The 20,802-nt window shown below is 34.8% G+C and overlaps 1 protein-coding gene across 2 annotated transcripts in view; it reads right to left on the reverse strand.

Annotated features, from left to right (window-relative positions):
- The window catches only part of COG3 (component of oligomeric golgi complex 3), a 67,672-nt gene that overhangs the window by 11,616 nt on the left and 35,254 nt on the right, over window positions 1–20,802 (reverse strand). For both annotated transcript variants that reach the window (XM_003341839.4, XM_056807352.1), the window contains 7 exons: window positions 19,675–19,780; window positions 17,247–17,371; window positions 15,306–15,395; window positions 12,002–12,122; window positions 7,624–7,712; window positions 7,376–7,510; window positions 1,540–1,615 (listed from right to left, as the gene is read on the reverse strand). In XM_003341839.4, coding sequence (XP_003341887.2) covers window positions 1,540–1,615; window positions 7,376–7,510; window positions 7,624–7,712; window positions 12,002–12,122; window positions 15,306–15,395; window positions 17,247–17,371; window positions 19,675–19,780 — 742 coding nt within the window. The remainder of the gene's footprint in view (window positions 1–1,539; window positions 1,616–7,375; window positions 7,511–7,623; window positions 7,713–12,001; window positions 12,123–15,305; window positions 15,396–17,246; window positions 17,372–19,674; window positions 19,781–20,802) is intronic.

Genomic DNA, 20,802 nt, shown 5'->3' on the forward strand with positions numbered 1-20,802 from the left:
AGGTAGATAAGCTTTTTAAGAATTGTACTGTTGAGTTTCAGACCCTGCCACCTCCATCCAACTTCCCCTCTAATTGCCCCTTAATCCCACTTAGTCAGTTTAACCACTGAAGTTCCAAGTGGCATGTCCATAATGCTTCCTTCCAAACTGACAGCCCATTTTTAATTGGCCTTCCTCTTCTACAAGTCTATCCCAGCCTATTTCTGTCTCTATGGCCATTCTGTCTTTAGGACCCATTCACTGGGTCCTCTAGAACAATATCCCCTATTCTCTAAATTCCCTAAAAGCTCAAACTTGTCAAGCAACCTGACTTATACGACTTTCTTTTTTCATGTATAGTTTAGTCTGAAGAGGGCACGCTGAGGTCTCTACCAACTCTAAAATTCTGTAATAGCTCATGATAAATGAAACTTCAATCTCTCCTGAAGATACCATATTCATGGTAACCATCTCTTCTAGCAGTCAACCTCTTCACAATTCAGAGGGGCAGAAGGAGAGATGAACATACTTTTTATTTCTTACTCTCCCTTCTAAACCACTCTCTCCATAACAATTCTTTTTTATTGTCTATTCAGTTCATTTATTCCAGCCTCTCCCTATCTATTTTTTTTTTGTCATCTATCAAGTTCTATATTTCCCAATTCTTTTGATGACTTTAGTAAAAGGTTTATAGTTTTCTGTTCTATTTCACCTCCTGTCATCATTATCAGGTCCATCCAATATTCCCTGTGATAACATCTCTCAAAATCCAACTACTTATTCTTATTCATTCTGCTTTACCATCTCTCATAATTGTTTCCTCTCCTTTCTACTCCCACCATCCATTATAACATCCCACCTGGATTACCAAGATAGCCTCCTAGAAATGCTTCTCTACTGCATACCAAGTATAATGAGAGCTCCTTTGCTTGGCATCCAAGCCCTTCCATAATCTCGCCCACCCTGTCTTTCCAGCCTTATCACAAATTCACCTCCCCATCTCCAGTTGATGAATTCCTTCTATCTGAAGTGTATAATTCAGCTGGAAGTACCTTTTTAAAGGAATTATCTTTTTTTAAAAAACTGCTAAAGTGATAAAAAGCATGTCGAATATTTAAGGTACTCCCAAAATAATGCAACAGTGCTTAGGAGGTGGTACAGCATTTTTTTAAACGTAATTTTTTAGAAAATAAATGTTAAATATTTATGTATTTTAAAATGATGTCAGTTATATGAACTGATGATATACATTTTAGATATAGTATTTAACTAAATTAGAACCATCCTATCCAATAGTCTATAATTTTTTTCACCCAAACTATTTTCCATTTTTATTTTACTTTTGTAGTAAAGTTGTCATTCTTTATTTCTTGGGATGCTTGCTAAAATTAAAAGACTATTCTCAAATAACTTGCATTAGGGGAAAACAGAATCATAAATATATTATTTCATAGAGTAGTGCCTTAGAGCAGGCAGGAAAACTACATGCATAGAAGTGCCATATAAATGCAAATTAATCCACAGACTCCAAGGAAAATCCAAGTGGTAAAATCTGAATACCTGGTTGTGCCCAGGGCTGCTGAGACAGAGTATACTTGGGACCTCCCTGATTGGCCATTGTTTTTAATGCTGAAACCTAGTGAAGGAGACAAAAAAGAAGAAAGTTTTTATTTCACTGATAACCAATTAAACCAGTATTGTTCTCAAAGGATGGATAATACAAGACAACACCATTAAAACATAACAAGAAACAAATATGTAGCTCTAAAAAATGGTATCTTGTTTTCTATCCCTTTATAGCTTAATAAAATTCTTAGCAAAACTTCTTTTGTGATATTTTGAGGGAATTTTTTTTAACACACAGTTGTTACATGGTGTTATTTTAACAATGCCAAAGTCCTAAAGAAATTTATCTGAATCATAAACAATTCAGGAAAAGAGCAAAATGAAGTAAAATAGAGACATAAAAAGAGCAACAGAATAAAGAGGAGAGGCAGCATGTTCTGTCAAGTTGTCATTATTCCCTGTCATCAGAAAGCTTCATCCCAAGAAGCCAGAGGGCAGTAAGGATGCTTCTGCGCACAGAAGCAAATTTCCCTAGCAAGACTTGCAAGACATTCGAGCAGCCTAAAAAAGGATATTTGATTAGATTCAGTCAGAGGTTTAAAATGGATAAGCATTAACATCTGTGATAATTTTTATTGTATTAAGCCAATATATGCTAATAAATGTTTCTTTAATGGCACAGAGAAAGTAAACAAAGAAAGTATAGTTGGCTTCTGGGAAAACCTTACCCTTAACAATGAACGACAGTTAAACTTTAGATAACAGGCAAAAATAAAGCTAACCCTAAACCACTGAATGCCTGAGAACCATTGCCATGATCTCAAAGTGTCAAATATAAAGTTTATAAATATCAATTCTAAAAGAGTACATTTGAAGAAAGGTAGTTCTTCAACTATAGTTTTTACCAATCAGTTCCTTCTTCTATTTGATAAGTTTCAGAAGGAAGGCTTACTAGAAAAATATTTTTACAAAACCATCTCATTAATTCAGATTGTATTCATTTAGAATCTGTCATCTGGAACAAGATGAAATTTATTTAGGGAAAAAAGCTTATAAAACAAATAATATTTCAGAGGATCGAATATATCAGAAACAAGTCAGTAGAGACAAGCTAGATAGTTGATTAAAAATGAATCCTGTTAAAGGCAAGATTATTCAATCTACTAAGCAGCTCCAACGGAAGGAACTCTTCCTTAACTTGGTGACTCAAACTCTGAAATGGTTTGGTCTTTTTTTTTTAATCCAACCATTTCAAACATTTCACTAATTCATACTAGCCTTCCCTACAAAAGTTCTAAATTACTGAAATTTCACTACAATTCAATGGGCATGTATTAATAAGCACTGCCAAGCACTGGGAACACAAAAAAAAAGTTTTTAAAAACTGTTCCTATCAGCTCTCTTGTGAATCTAATGGGGAGACAACATGCAAATAAGCAGATGCAAACAAAATACACACAAGAGAAATTATAGGCAATCTCAGAGGTAAAGCACTAAGTTTAAGGAGGACAAGGAAAAGCTTCTTACAGAAGATGGGACTTTGGCTGAGACTTGAAGAAAGCCCAGAAAGTCAGAAAGTAAAGATGAAGAGGAAGAAATCTCCAGGTACGGAGAGCAGCCAGTGAAAATTATGCCCAGAGTCAATGGATGGGAATATTGAAGTCCAGAAAGTGCAAAGAGGGTCATTAAACTAAAAATATTCAGGGGTGAGTGAGGCATAAGAAGACTGGAAAGGTAAGAATGAAGAGCTTTAATAGTTACACAGAAACTTTTATATTTGATCCTGAAGACAATATGAAGCCAATGAAGTTGACTGAATGAGTAACATGGTTACACTTGGGCTTTAGAAAGATCAATTTAATAGATAGATAGTAGTACAGAATAGTAGAGAATGGACTTGTGTGAGGAAAAGACTTGAGGTAGGGAAACCAACCAGCAGGTTACTACCAACAGTTCGATAATGAGGTAATGGGGGCCTGAACCAGGAGAGAGTCAACCAGAAGAGAGAAGAAGGTATATATAAGAAATGCTAGGAAGGTAGAGAAGACAACTCTTGGCAATAAACTAGATACAGGGAGGGTACGAGTGAGAAAGTCAGGATTACATCTATTACAAGTCCAGTGATTAGGACAAAAATTTCCCAGGCTTGGCTTATTTCAAACTATAAAAAGAAAAAAAATGTCTGTATGATAACAAATTTTAGGCAATTCTTGGAGTCTATTTACAAGAGAAGTGAATTACCATAATACCCAGTATAGCATTATCCAGTAAGTACTCAAACTTCTTGGGAGTCAGGATGAGGGAAAATTCCAAAGGCATAAAATAATTAATTCTGATAGCCCTTATTTTATTTTTCCAAGAAAACTAGCAAGAGTATTCATTAAATAAAATGAAAAACAAGAGTTAAATCAGAGATTCTCTTCTTCAGTCAAATGGGTCACTATGTAGTACAGAATAAGCATTAGTTTCTCCATCTGTGAAAAGCATACCTGCCATCTGATAGTGAATGTAAGGGCTAAGAATCACAACAAAGGTTCCTAAGCCACACTATGTCTCTAACATTCCAGTACTATACTATATACATTAAACTATGCTGGTTCACACTAAGCAAACTTCTACTTAACAGAAAATCAATCTGAACTTAAGGTGGCAAGAATACTTATGTCCAGTATTATCTGATATTTTTAATGCACACTCAAATAAGTAATGAAAGTTTCTTCTTCCTTCTTTTACTTACCAGAACCTAGCTCAGGACTCTAATACTCTTGAAATCAATTATAACAAAAGTAAAACACGGTTCTTATAAAATATCAGTTGTGTCAGAAGAGACACAAGACTTTCATTCTTGCAAATAAAATTTTTAAAAAGCTTTTTGGTTCACATTTATGGGAAGTTCTTTGAAAGATGGATAACTTTGCTGACATTTGGAAACAAATGCTCTCACTATCGGGAAAATGTGAAAGTTGATTTTAAATCTTTCACTATTTTCCTCTGCCATACATTACTTTCACATGCCATGTAGAAATAAAATATGTAGGGAAAAAAGTACAAAGAAGTATAACCTTAAGGGATCAGAAATATCACACAAACTTGAATGGTGAGTTATATATATCATAACTATATTTTATTAAGTAAATTTGCTTCTCTTTGTCAACAGCAAATATTTTTAATCTACATAACCAAATACAACATAGAATAAAGCAGTAACACTTTGTAATAAAAATTATAGTATTGCCTAAATATTATAAGAGTGTTTAGGGGACAGGGCTAAGGGAAAATTATCTGGGGCAAAAGCAGCAACAAATAGGTATGGTCAAATGAAAAAGTGTCCAAATGCTAAAAAAAAACATGCCTCCATGTTTTCATGATCCCAATCTACAGTGGGTGAAAGAGACATTGAAATAGGATTATGTAAGCACTGCTGAGGTTCAATTGAGGTACAAGGTAGTCCACAGAGAAATAGATTTTAAAAAACTACCTAATTAAAGATTCCCTACACAACTCTGGTTTACTCTAAAATTTTTAGGTATCCATTTCCTTCCAAAATATCTATAATGCCTAAAGCTTCATTCAATTGTTTATGCTAAAGCTTCTTTCTCAACTAAATGAATCAATGAATTTTGACTTTTAAATCTATTCATTTCTAAAATGCATCATCCTTGAATCTTAGATTTCAGTAATATCAACAAATACTTGTTCCAGAAGATTTATGTTATTCCATAAGACACCTAATGATTTTTTCCTCTATAAAGCCAAAATTAAAACTAAAGCTAAAATTCTGGAATGAATGCTACTCAATAACACTGGCTACCAGTTAGGATTAACAAGAGGTACTATCAAAACTGTGTCAAATATTGTTCTATGTTAACTCAATATGAAATATCTCCAGTGAAAATTATATTTCACACATGTCAGAGTTTTAAAATACTGCTGATATCACTTTATCATTAAGTGACACAAAACAATAGTTGGAAACTCTTAATTTTTCCCCCAGAAAAAAAAAAGGATTTCCTCTCACTTGGTAACCCAAAATCTAAGTGTTGAAATCAACTACTAACTGGGTAAAGTGCCACCAAAGGTCAGCAACTCATTTGATTGTGACTCCTCTGACACTTCTGTCTCTCATCTACTGCCTTGATTTTTAAAACTGGCTATGGGTTCATAGATGTTGTATAAATATGGTACCAGTCACATACAGTCATCCACAGGCTTATATGATGCATCTGTTCTCTAGCTGTTTCACGTGTTAATATCTTAGCTCTCCAATCAGTTTGAAAATTCTTTGGCAACAGGACCTTGTCTCACTTCATCCATTACCCCCATATTACCTAGTATGATTCTATGTATAATACACTACATTCATATGGTGCTGTAAGGTTTATACAGCACTTCTGAAACATCCTTTCATTTGATCCTGAAGACAACCTACTCTGTATTTAATAATTACTTAATAAATGTCTACGGAATAGAGGTTAACACAAAAGCTCCAAATGGGATTTTAAAAAACTACCTAAGTATAAAACACATCAAACTAGCTATAATCTAACAGTGTACTGTCTGACAACATGTTAATTTTAAATACATATACTTAATGTATTGGTGGAGTTGTTAGTATATAGCAGTGATGGCAAACCTATGGCTGGCACCTCTCTCACACTAGAAAGGCAGAGGGACTCAGGCAGAGCTGCTCCCTTCACCCTACATGCACCTGATGATACTTTTTCACATCACCCATCCTTCTGCCCAACAGCCCAATGGGAGTGCTTTCTCCCTCCCCTATGTATGTGTGTTTGGGGATGGGGGGACTGGCACTGTCTCTACAAGATTTGCCATCACTGATATTTAGAATATTTGCATTTTGGTATAAGGTCTTCAACTCTCAATTATCCAAACCAAATGGAAAAGAATAATGGCAATGTCTATCAGTGCCCCAAAGTAGGATGAGAAGAGCTAAGCTGAATTGTTGCTTGTCAAGAATGTTATATAGAGAATTCCTAGTCAGGTATGGGTTAGATTAAATGGCTTCCAAAGTCCTTTCCTATCCACTTTTGTGAATCTGCAATGTATAAGAGAATTTACAAACAGACTACCTCATTAAAGGTTTTAAGAAGCTCTATCCTTAAAGTAAAAGCTGATATCTTGCTCCAAATCACTTTACTATAGAATTATGTAGTAAAAAGAAAAAAAGTCAAATTACACAGGATTTGGTTCTACAATATCCCTGATGAATGATGGTCCAACCTCCATCTTAAGACCTCCTTTCAGTGACAGGAAATGTACTACCTCCTTCCTGAGGTAACCCATTCCACTTTGGGGCAAGTTTTTCTTTACATGGATTTTAAGTATGTCTCTCTGCAACTACCACCTAGAGCTCTTACTTTGGTCCTCTGAAGCTAAGCAGAACAAAGCTAATCCTTTTTCCCCATAGCAGCCCTTCAAATACTCCTGTCTCCCCTAAGTCTTCTCTTCTCCATGCTAAACATTCCCAATTCCCTCAATCAATCTTCATGAAAAATAGTCAACAATAATAGATTCCAATGAGTCCAAAACTACAATATGGATAATTATTGCATGCATAATCATGAAACCGATTATAATTAGCACAACTAATTAATATTTGCACTTTCCTTTAAAATCCTGAAATATCCAAAACTTTTCAAGACTAAATGCTCTGATAATAGTATACTATTATCTAGAAGATGGACATCAAAAACTTCTGGTTCATGATATCTGACTGCTAAAGATGTCACAAAAGGATGATTAAATAAAAGGGGATATGTGGGAAACTAAGGATTATTTTTCAATGACAAAAAGGCAGCAATATTTATACCTTTGACATGAATTCCTCCAGCTGCTCTATAAACAGCTTGGTCTGCTGCTGAATAAACTGCTCACAAGCTGACTTCAGATGTCGGTCTACATCTTTTTTAGAGTCAAGATAGTGTTCTCTTATCTCAGGAGTACCCTTAAAAAGAAGACAACAATTTCCTTCTATTTTTATGTACCTAGAAATCACACACATTTAAATGAATGTAGTTCCTCCCCTCCCCAACCCCCCAAAGTAAACAGACTCCTCACCTCCAACAAGAACTCTATTAAGGCATTGTTGCTATTCAGTCTAAAAAATCTTGGAACGGTCATAGGGTTCAGGATTTTAAATGCTGCATCTGTGAAACAAAATTACCCATGCTATAAACATTTAAGTTTTAGCTAACAGTTCCTAAACAAAGATCTGTTTTGCTGTTTTGATGGACAACAAATACTACTTATTCCTTAATATCAACCACAAAGTTTTTTAAAAAGCCAAGTTCAATTAACTCCTCTCAAAAAATAAGGAAAACATGGACATGAATAATGATTGTCTTTGTGTATTTTTTGTCAGAATTTTAAAATGACTTCCAATTGCAATTTCATAATTTCCAAATGAAGAAAATGGGATAAATGCAGTGTATCTCATTAAAAATTTCATTAACGACACATAAACTACATAGCCGCCATACTATGACCTTTAGAAGAATTAATCTGTAAAGCAAGAATTGGTTTTTGTATAATGGTGAAGAAAAAACTACTTACCCAACTTCACAGCTACAGACTCTGGCTGGCACAAAAATTTATTCATTTGAAATTGGAGAGAATAAAATTATATGTCAGCCAGGGAAAAACACCATAAGGACATATTTAACCCTTAACCTCCAGGCTAACTAGAATCTACTCAAAATACTAAGGTCTCATTGATGTTCAAATGCAATAAGCTGTGAGAGTTAGTTATGAGAAGCCAGAAGCTTAAACAGCAAGATAGCAGCATATAAAGAGCTAGAAAGAAAAGACTATTTCTTAACAGCTTTGCTTCTGAAAAAAGCAAAGTTTCACACACTTCCAGCTGTGTTTTTTTTTTTTCAGGCACACAATAGTATACAGCACTGTGCCTTTGACTCTTCCCTTAATAAAAAAAAACTCACACTCTGTCTCTCTGTCTCTCTCTGTCTCTCTCTCTGTCTCTGTCTCTGTCTCTCTCCTGGAAAAAAGCACTCACAACAAAATATTAGTAAGTGGCTCCTTGGTGCTATTTTTTCCTTTTTATATCTTTCAATAATTTCCTGAAAGAATTCTTTCCATAGTAAATGAAGTCCTACCAACTTATGCTTTGAATGGATAGATTTTGTGAAAACTAAGCTCCAAGTCAAATTCTGACAAATTTAGGCCTATGTAATGTTTGTTATTCCTCAACATTAATTACAGTTAATAATTTATCATGCAAAGAACTAGAATAAAATAGCAATAATTTATAGGCTAAAAAGGAGAGATTAAACAGAATAATTAATGTTAATCTTATGCTTTATAATCCCATCTAGTTAAAAACCTTCACAGTAAAAGCATTGCTAAAACACCTAATATTGAAAAGAAATTTTATCATGTAAAATGATCAGTTGTTAGGTTATAGGGTGCAATCTGGCTATCTGAGAGAAATCTATATATAGTAGGTAAGGAGAATCCAGTACAACAGACTATAAGGCACTGTTCTAGATGCTGGGAATCCAAAGACAAAATAAAAAGCAGTCCCTCCCCTAAAAAAGTTTCTTTCTACTGAGATGATACAATACAAAGAGATACTTGAGAAGGGAGAAGTGGAAAGTGAGCACCAACAACCTAGGGCAGTGATGACAAACCTTTTAGAGAACATGTGTTCCACCCCTCTAAACCCCCTCCCCAATACCAAGTGCAATGCCCTGCCCCACTCTTACCCATGCCAACTCTGGCACTCATGCCTTGGATTCATCATCACTGTCCTAGGGTCTAAGGAAAGAATTCTGATTCCAAAAGACAGAGGGGAAAAGGGAATGCACACCAGGAATAAGAGATATCCTGTGCAAAAACACAGAGTGATGACTTTAAAAAACACCAGGGGAATGAAGGGATATAAAGTATAATCAACAGAAAGGCTGATTGAAGTCAGATTAAGAAGGGCTTTAAATGATGAGCTAATGAGTTTGTGTAATATGCTCTAGACAAGAGGAGCCAGTGAAGTTTCTTCTGGCACAGACAAACCTGGGCATGGTTAGGACATGGTTAGATCTGTATTTTAGGAAGATTATTTTGACAGCAGTCTGGAGGATGGACTGGAGAGAGTGGAAACAAAAAAGTTTGAGTAAGAGGCTATTGCAATGGTCTATTCAAACATAATTAAGGCCTGTCCTAGAGTGGTGAGTGTTCATGTGAGCAGAGAGACACACTGAGAAATATACAAGAGCAAGAGACAAACAGAGATGGAGAGATTTTAAGGTTGGAAAATCAACAAAACTTGCCAAGTGCTTAGATATTGAAGGTAAGACAGAAGGCAAAGGCAAGGATGCCTCCAAAGCTACAAACTTAGGTGAACGGAAGAACAATATGCTTAAGAGAAGTAGGCAAACTTAAGGAAAAGGATGTGGTTTGGGAGAGTTCCTTTCCAGACACACTGAGTCCAAAGGATATGAATGTGAGTGTGCTTCTCCCATACACATTAAGGATACTTGAACCAAAGGGCACCCACTGTATTAGAAAGCAAGCCATTTTGGAACAAAAGGAAGCATAATACAACCCTTAGTAAATAGTATTCTGTAATAACAAAGATTTAGCTAAACAACAGATCAAATCATATACCACAAATATTAAGTAGAAAATCCATATTGGGATTTCACTCCTTAACCCCAACCTCCCTCTTTTCCCATCAGTCCTACCTTCTCTTAACTAAAATGAAAGCTAGCCAATGTTAACTTCTTCAAAATTTATTTAGATTTCTAATGAGTGTAAGACACTAGCTATGAACTATGAATATAAAAAGAAAAACAAAATAGTCCTTGTTCTCAAGGAGTTTTTATGCTCCAATAGAGACACACAGAACTTTCAGACTTCTGTTCATTCCATCAAAAATGTCAAACTTGGGAAGCCTTGTATCAGATCAGAATATAATCTGTAAATGTTTAACAAAATAAAAACACAATGAAACATTGATAATGTTAATTTGTGGTTTTCTAAGTCAATGTGAAGTCTATAAGGATCCATTTCTATTTGAGTTTTGAAACTCTAAATATCCTATACTCTAAGCCAGTAATTCTACATACTTTTCATAAAACCCCACTTGCATGCCTTCATTCATAACCAATTCCTCACACTTCTGCTCATTTAAAATTTTTACTTTTTGACATCTTATCCCATCCTTCAACACCTACTTCCTTTGCCTTCTCATCCTGAATTGCCCTCTCAAATCTTTGAGTTACAAGTAATCTCTTTCCTCTGATCTCTCATAGCACTTTTTCACAGGCCCATCATATTTATGTAATTATTGTATATATATTATACCAGTATTGCATACTCATGCATGTGCTGTACCTCTCTGCTAGATTTCAGCTGAGGAAAGGAATCTTATCAAAATTATCTTTGTGGATCTGCCCTCAGGCCTAGAGCAATGTATGGGAGTTGAATGAATGAATTATTGAATGTATGAATGAACAACTAATTCTCTGAGAAAAGAATTAGAGATATCCACAAAATGTCGTGCAATGTCTCTCTTGTTCTCTTTTTTTTTAAACCCTTACTTTCCATCTTGAAATCAATACTGTGTATTGGTTCCAAGGCAGAAGAGTGTTTGTAAGGGCTAGGCAATGGGAGTTAAGTGACTTGCCCAGGGTCACACAGCTGGGAAGTGTCTGAGGCCAAATTTAAAGGACCTCCCATATCTAGGCCTGGCTCTCAATCCACTGAACTACCCAGCTGCCCCCTCATGCAATGTCTCTTAAGACTTCAAGTCCCCAAATACTGCCGCTTTTTAAACAGAAGCTGGATGACCCTTTTCAGGAATGCTGTAGAAGATATTCTTAGACATATCAAATTAAGAGTTCTTGGGTTTTTCCAATTAAGCTTCCTTAACACTCTTCACTCCGTACCTTAAAATTCTATATCTTTACATAGTAGTGCTCCTTCTTTCTCATCTCAGAGGAAGGACTAGTCTTCTTCCTTCCTTAAACTATTATACCCTTAAACTTTATACCCTTAAACTTCCTTAAACTATTATACCCATGCTGAGGGATAGCTTCCTAAATTTCTACTAAAATGATTAGCTGATTAACTCAATCAAAGCACTAATCAATTCAGTGAAATGAAAATCAATTAAACAATCTCTGTTATTATACAGAAAAATGAAATGAAAGTGTCATATCCCACCCATCCCCTTCATTTTTCTATAGGATGTGCTGACATTAAATAAACAGACATGTTCTAATGTGGTTCCCTTTGAAGCAGATTTTATAGAATATGAGAAACAATTAAGAGTATCTGCAACCCAATAAGAACAAGCAAGTAAAATGTTCAGCAAGCATGCGAAAACATTGCAGATGAACATAAAATAAACCTATACCCTAAGCTGACATATCTGGACAGGTTAAATCTGCCCAATTATGCAGCCAGGACAATGAAGTACCTCTAGTTTTCTTAAGGTCCAGGGAAATTTCCTTAATGGTGAATTCAGTGTGGAATGGAGCAATTTGTTCACGAAGAATCAAAAGATGCTTAATTAAGAAAAGCTGTCCATCAACCTGGGTCTAAATTGAAATGGGGAAAATGCATAGTAACATAAATATTATTGTGTCAGGTTAAGTAGAAACACAAAAGCAGAGATAATATGTAGGTGACTATGGTGAAAGTAACATATTTCAATAAATAGTATTCCCACCTAGATGTGGAATCCTTAGTCTAAACCACATAGTTTTGTAGTACCTCTCTGGGTCCCCAAACTCTTTCCCTGTTGAAAATTATATGGGAAAATTTCGCCCTCAAACTCTTTATTGAAATCTACATTTAAGACCTTTTTATCCAATAGAGCAGGAAAAGAAATCTGGTAAAAACAAGGCAATTACTTTCCTGCCCAGAAAAAGTATGAAAAAATAAATCTGAAGAGAGCCATCAGCTTTGTTTTAGTCATACTATAAATGCAGCTGAGACTTAGCATGCATACATATATATATGTATGTATACAGGTGAGTATATATAATATATATTTATATTCCTCCCACCAAGCATAGATCTGAAAACAGAGGAGATAAACAGGGAGACAGGACATCCTGTCAATTTCTCTCAAGTCAGACCTCTGCAATGTGTTTTTCTTTATTTTGTTTGAATTGTCTATTTCCACACAGATACAGCTCTGGAACTAGGAAGAGAAACACTCTAACAATAAAGAGTGTTTAACACTTTAGATTATCTATCCATGGCTCTGAACTTTTCCACATAACTAAAATCTTCCTTGAAAGTTCTTTCCATTCTTTCCTTCATCTATTTATGGAGTTTTATAATTCAATTTTTTTCTTTCAAAACACATAACAGATTCTGCAGCAAAACATAATTGCTGTCTGCTTTTTGTGTAAAGGGAGTCTATGTACTATTGGTGCTAATCAAATTGGAATGTGAAATTTGAGGGGTAATCTCTTGTGAAACAACAGAAAAAGTTTATTATCCATTCTTTATAAAGCAATTTTTTAGCTTTTAGCACTTAGAATCATCAAAAAAACTTACCCACTTTTACTCCCCCATTCCACACACACTTTCAGTACAAAACAAAGTAGTTGTGTGTTTTCTTTTATGCAATGTCAGGTAAACAGGAACTCAGCCCAACAACAACAAGCATTCATTTGTTAAGTTTGCTACATGCAAGATACTGTACTAGGCACCAGCGTAAAAATTAAATTAGCTTCTAGTAATAAAAGTATTATATTTTATGAGGTTTATTAAAGATTATTAGAAATCAAGGATACAAAAATAATAAACCACGTGCCTAGAGCTGATTAGCCCATTCATAGCTTACTCACTACATCTTGCAATGTCCGAGTAGAGGAAGAGGCTCCTGGGAGGCAGAGAGCCCGTTAAATACTAATTGTGATCTTGTCCAGGTGGAGACTCAGGTGTGATTATAGGGAATTCTGGGGATTGAAGTCTGGGGTTCAAATCTCCATTTTTACACCAGGAAAAGTAATTTTTTTTTAATTTTTAAAAGTAATCCTTAAGATGAAACTAATGAAATTTAAAAGTATATTTTACAAAGCTGATGTGGTCCAATGTATAGTGGCATATTTGCTTTCTTAGACTCTGAGAGTTACTTCAGGAGGCAAAAAAAATATACAAGGGCAAGACTACTTTTATAAGACATCTTTTGAAAGGCTGAAATACCAAAAAGCATATGACATATTTCAGCCATGATAATAAATTAAAAAGTAAGTGCTTATCAAACTGATTGTCTGCTCATCCACTTAAGCCCCTCATAGAGCTGTATGGCGATGAGTGTCTAAAGATAATCACAAGCTTAAAATGTGGAAAAAAGAAAATCCAGGGTCCTTCTTCTGTCTCCAGCAATAGGGAAGTAAAATGGGAGACCAGTATCATTTGTACCCCACTAATATGGGTAGAAAATATATATCAGTGGTTCCAATGTAGATGTAAATTGATTAAATCTTAGCTGTGTCTAAAAACTTATCCTCTCTGGTACACCTATCAAAATCTCAACCCCCTGGCTCCCTAAGATATAAAATTGGAAAAAGAATATGCATGGAAAATGATAGAGCTGGTCCAAAATGTCTAATGTTTTGGGAGAGGAGCAATACTACTTTTTGCTGACATGAAACCTTGAAAATGTCAGGCCTGGAATTAAGGTAGAATGAGACACTCATGAGGCATGAAAAGGGGTTGTGAAAGGAGCCACAATCACAGAGAGAGAAGAATCCTATAGTTCTCTCCACACTTGAAATAACTGCCATCTACAGGGATGGGACACAGTGGCAATCAAGTATCTCTTTCTTCCTGGAAATGTCCAAGGTAAAAAAAAAAAAGAGGGGGGGAGAAATGGTAGTAGAAAAACTGTCTGGTTGAAACCTTAGTAGGAAGGACAACTCCAATATTGTTTGGAGAATAATCTTTTTTTCTAACCCTTACTTTCTATATCAGTAAAAAATCTTAAGATAAAAAAAGGCAAGAACTAGGCAAATGGGGTTAAGTGACTTGCCCTGGGTCACATGGCTAGAAGTGTCTGAGGTCAGACTGGAACAAAGGTCCTCCTGACTCCAGTCGTAGAGCTCTATCCATGTGCCACCTAGCTGCTCATGAGAACAATCCTTAACTAACCCTATTAGAAAACCCAGAATAAACCCTAAAAAAGTTTAAATTAAATTCCCCATTCTGTTTTCTAAAATAGCTGCTGCCCCATGAAAGCTACAGACATGGAACAAATAAAGAATCATTCAGTCTAATTTCCCTAATGGCTAGGAATATAAACACAGTTTCAATACTATGGGATTTATAACATTCAAAGAAAGTAGGCAAATGATTAGTGCTCAAACTAATTACATTTTGTAAGATAGACATCCTTGGAGAAAAAAGGGCAGCTACAGCTAAAATATACTATTATCAATACCCAATTATATCTGAATTTTTAAAAATGATATGTGAATTCACTCCACTGCATTAGCCAAGAAAATTCTAATCATTTTCTATAAGTGTTGTGCAGGTTCTTTTAATCCTGTTCTTTAATACCAAGGTTATATACATTTTATCACACTGGCTTTATGGCAGTATTACAAGAAAATGCCCATTCTTCTCACAGGGCATACAGGCAGCAGAGCCCAACAAGGAACTACATTCTGAAGTCAGATAACTTGTAGCTTTTGTCCCTGCATGTGAATGTGTATCCACAATACCACTAAGAATCACAAATTTCCATCTAACACTTTTTGTCAAACCTTATTTTTGGTGATCGAATCTGAAGCTCCTAGTAAGGACTGAATGCAAGCCGACAATGCTTCCTGGGATAATCCTTGGAACACTGCCCTCTGGTGGAGTAAAATAAAGTCTGTTAAGTATTGATCCAACATTAAACAAAACAATGAAATATAAGATGGTATTTATAAAGTAAAAAACAAAAAACAAAAACATCTTTCCTTTCATACCTGATTTTTTAAATGAGTGACAAGGATCAAACATACAAGTACAATGACTAAAATATCTTAGGTTCCATGCTGGCTAGTTTCTAAGAGCTATGAGATTTGAGGCAACCTATTTTCCATTTCTGGGTTTACTTTTTATTTTCTATTAATATCTGATTAATTTTTATTAATTATCTGATCTAAATCCCTTCCAACTCTGACAGCACAGTGTTTTTTTTCTTCCAATTAACAAAGAGCATACATATTTATCTTGGAATAAAGTCCTTGAAACTGATTAAATACTCAAATCAAATTTAACTTAAGGAAAAGACTTAAGTAATTATTTAAGTAGAAAATCATTAAAAAGTTCAAAAGAAAGCATTTTTCCTCATTGGCTGCCTTTTGTAGGCACTCAGTTAGAAAGAAGGAGTACTGGGTATTATGGGGAGAAAGAAATTAGTGCTACTCAGTACAAAGATACAAGTTTTTGATCCACTCCTAAAAGCAAAATTTTCTATACATCCCTCAAAAGCAAAGATTTCTACCACTTGGCTACCCTCGGGAGGCATCTTTTATTTCCACGAATACTTAAATGCAGTTATATGGACCAAAATGCAAAATACCTGCTATTCAATTTCATCATTAATCACACCTAATATTCCTTTTCTGGTTTCTCTATCTCACAGCCAAGCTTCTCAGTAGAAAGGATCCTCAGCAAGAAGCCTAGGCATCTCTAACAAAGTAGATATGATCTAATTCCAGTAAAAGATGCTGGGAAAAAGACATTTCTGACAGTTCCAAAACTACCAATAATAGGTAATTCTAGTTATATAGGTGAAAAGAAATGTAACCACAGTGTATTTTTCCATTTTACTCTTATAGAACAAATCTGCGCTTTCCCCAGTTTCTAGGATTCTAAGACCTCAGACATTTCCAAGGCATAAGGAAAATCATAGGAAGTCAGGAAATTACTCTTTGTTCTTACATATTGTTCTTAACTAATGGAATTTGCACAACTGCTTCTTTCTCTAACTAGTTCATTATCTAAGTCTTTTCATTTTAAGTGTGACTGAGGTTGATATCAATACATGAAATTATAAATTTAAATAGATAATATGTAAAAATGATATTAAAATATTTTACATTTTTATTGCTATTTTGTAGATTATAGCATTAAGTAAAATAAATCTTGAAGAAAATTGTAATCATGTCATTAAACAGGATGTTAAAAAAATTACATCCTTTACCTACAAAAATATACAACTAAACCTATCACTCTTTTCTGAATCCTGAGCAATTTGGAGTTTAAAGAGCTACCTGTTGAAAATGCTGATTCAAGGTGAGTATCATTTGGATCTAAATTATTAGCATTGTTTCTAATGATTTAATTCAGATACATGAGTGTAAAAAAGTAATTCTCTTTTACATGGGTTTCTTTTACTGTAGATATGTGGGGCTGAAAGGAAATGGAAGTGATAGAAAGAATACTGGACATAGATTCAAAAGACAAATTCTAACCTTAATTCAATTAACTAGTTATGTGACAATGGATAGATTTCAACATGTCTTGCTTTCTTTGTTTCTAAATGAAAAAGCTGAGAAGAAAACTTCTAATGGCCCTCTTAATCCCAATACTCCTGGATGTTACTTATGGTTCTAACAAAATATTGCTCTCAATTCTGAGAATAAATTTAAATTTAGGTATTTCAAATGGCAGAAAAAAATGAAATATAAAGAGTTTAAAGTTCACATACGTACATCTATGCATCTGTATAATTTGGAGAGACATACAAGAGTTCTTCGAACAGTGGGATACCACATTCCATGAAGATCTGCTGGTGAAATTGTGGTCTGTGGCCTAGGATTAAGAGGTTCTCCTGGGCCTAGGGACCAAATATAAAAGAGCCACTCAAATTTCTTAATTCTGGGTGTCCGTCATGGAAGAATCACATCATAAACCCTTAAGAGATCTTCACTTGCTCTTATATTAACAAGAAATTGTTACAAATTGTAACAAAGTTTCACTTTTAATCAGCAACTCTACTAAGGAATGACAAATCATGTCAGTATTAGTATTTTAAAATTAAATGTTCATATAAACACAAGACTTGTGATAAATACAATGCCCACAAAGTGTACCCCATCCTGAACACCTTTTCTACCCAAAAGTACACTGATAATTAATGAGTTCAACAGTCTTAGAGAGTCATTCTTCATATCATCTGCCATAGGCAAATACCTATCCTTCAAAGCTGCATGAAGAGGCAGGAGGGGTCCCGAAAGGCAAATGGGAGCAAGGAGTGGTACAATAAGGGGCACTTTTTAGTGCCACAAAATTCAGCTTTCCTAGATACAAAGGTAACATTACTTTTGTCTAAGTGGCTTGTTACTAGCTGGTTGCAATGAAGTCACTAAGAAGCTTGCAGCTGGCAATAATACAGAGGCAATCCAATTTTATGTACATATATATATTATTATTTATACTATATATATTGTAAAAATAGACTCGAATCCAGGACTTCAATCCCCAGAAATCCTTGCTCCACTTCCCCAGAATGCCCTCTAATCTCACTGAATTCTCACCTGGGCCGAGAGCGAGATGGAGTATTTAAACCTGGTTGTGAATAGGCTCGGCCTCTTTTGGATTTCCATTTTGGAGCAGACACGTCTCTTTCATGATGTGAGGTTATCTTGTCTAGGCCTCTCTGGCCTAGGCATGTGCTTTCTTATTTTGTATTTTCTTTAAACCTTAACTTTTAATAAACCTCATAAAAATATAATACTCCTTGCAGAGAGAAACTAATTTCTACCTGCCTTAGTCTCCCCTAAATTTTAATCTTTACAATATATAAACAAATAAATGAATAAGCAATAGATGATTTTTTTAAAAGAAAAAAGTACTAAGCAATGATGGAGACAATGATATGAAATATAAGATTAAAATTAGTAATTAAAATTAATATCCTATATCTCTAATATCTAATAACTGCAAGTATTATATTTTATAAGATGTATTAATAATCACTTGAAGTAGAGAAAATAGAAAGAATCTGAGTAAAGAGAAGCTTTCCTGACTGCCATAGTGGGAGAGGAGAGAAGGGGCAGGTTACAGAAACTTTATCTCCCAACGAGAGGATGAAAGGGGGATTCTGGGAAACAGAGTCCTAGGGTACAAAATTCTAATTACACAACATTATGGGAATACAATTTTGTGTTATAATATTGAATATTCATTCAATAGCATTTATTAGACATCCATTCTGGCCATATACTATGTTAAGCAATGGAGATAGAAAGAAAAAACAAAAATAGACCCTGCACTGACCTTCCATGGGGGAACATAAACAACCTATGTACAGATAAGTAAACACAAAATATGTATGAAGTAGCATGAGGACAACTGGGGGAATGAGGAAAGGCCTCTCAAACTGAGCCTTGCAGGCAGCTAAGGATCCTGTGAGAAAACACTGAGGAAGTTGGATTTCTTAGGAAGTATCTTTCCTATTGCTAACCTCACAGAATTATTCATTTCACAAATTCATCACAGAGCCACAGGCTTTTCTTTGGCTCCTGGGAGATCTGACAGTTTTGAACAAACACTGCATATAAGTAATAACAATTACTTCAAAATTTATAGCTCTTGTTAAAGTCATTCTGAAATATAATTTTCCACAATTCTCAAACTGAAAAAAAGCTACTGAAAAGCTAGAAAAGTTCTGGGAAAGTTTTAGAGTAGGCAATGTTTAGAATATCATGCACTATAAGTAATTTTTACATGTGATTTTGATCTATCCAGAATCACTTCTTCAAAACAAAGCACAGGAAAGAAAACTGACCCTGAAATCAAGGTTTAATGAAGTGACTATATAAATGTTTTCAGTTAGGCATCAATCTTACTGTGTATTGATGTGCTCCTCAGCTTAGTGTGAGGTTAATGGGGCTGGGCACTGCAGAATAGTCAAAGGATGATAGCTAACTGCTCACTTCCCTTCTTCCCCCAGCATGTCTCTCTGACACATCCAAGCTATAACAGTAATAAAGACACTGAGGTCCAAAACCAGGGCTCTTCCTTCGACATCACACTGCTTCTCACCCACTGATCTTCCTCACTCTACTGCTGACAGAGAAGCTGCTGTTCCTAGTGCATATAAGACACCAGACTTAACAAATATCTTTCTAGACATACCAGATTTATTTAGGATATTAGACTGCGTGTCTTCTAATCGGACATCTGAAAATGAGGCTTCTGAGGGTAACTTCTTTTGTTCATCTTTTAAACTCTGTGCAATTTGCTGTAGAAAGAAAAAGCATACCATTAAAATGGTGCTTTTAGCAAGACACAGCACATAGGATGGTCTAGTTTTTCACTATATAAAAAAGCATGCTAATAAAATAAACTGTACTAAATAAGAGAATCTATTTTGCCCAACCCACCTGGCTTAGAGAAAATAGGAAATAAAAAAAAGAAAAAGCTAATCAAAACAAATGTCATCAATATTCTCTCCAAAAAATCTATAGGCATTACATTTACTTTCAAAATCCAAATACACGGACTCAATTTGCTAAAGTTTCATAACATCTAAAAAGTACAGATTCCAATTTTAAGTTTGTAAATTGAACATCTGAAATTGAAAGATGGTAAAGCATAAAGATTGTACTGTGTAAGCTTAAATTTAAACTGGTCAATCCAAAAGCTGATTTCTCCCTCCATTCTGAAAGTAGCTTTATTGTGCAAAAGTTTTAACAGTTCTGATGTGAAGCAAAAATAAAGCAACCATTTTTCTTTAAAGTTAAACTGCTATTAATAATATGGAAATAGGTTTTGAACAATGATACACATATAACCCAGTGGAATTGCTCGCCAGTTCAGGGAGGGGGGAGGGAAGAAGGGAGGAAAAGAATATGAATCGTGTAACCATGGAAAAATATTCTAATTTAATTAATTGATATTTATTTAAACAGCTATGAATGTGCTTATATTTACAGTTTTCCAAAAACCATAAAGGTCAATGAATGATTACTGTACCTTTTCCTCTAACATCTAAAAAGAATAAATTCCAGAATTAACTAGTAGGTTAATAGTGATGATTCCAGCAAACAATTGAACATGACTTAGGGAAGCTGAGTGACTGGCACACAGTAAGTATTTAATGAATGCTTTTTTACTCATTCATGCTCTTTCATTCCATAATGGATAGCAAATCAGAACAGAAAGTTGTTGATCCACTGCCAAGAAACACAAGAAAACTGCCTGACCCACACCTTTACCTCTATTCTTGGGTTAGCTCTCTTAGAAATAGCTGTTTTTCACAAA

The sequence above is a fragment of the Monodelphis domestica genome, chromosome 8 (assembly GCF_027887165.1).
Source record: "Monodelphis domestica isolate mMonDom1 chromosome 8, mMonDom1.pri, whole genome shotgun sequence".
NCBI classification, from domain to species: Eukaryota; Metazoa; Chordata; class Mammalia; order Didelphimorphia; family Didelphidae; genus Monodelphis; species Monodelphis domestica.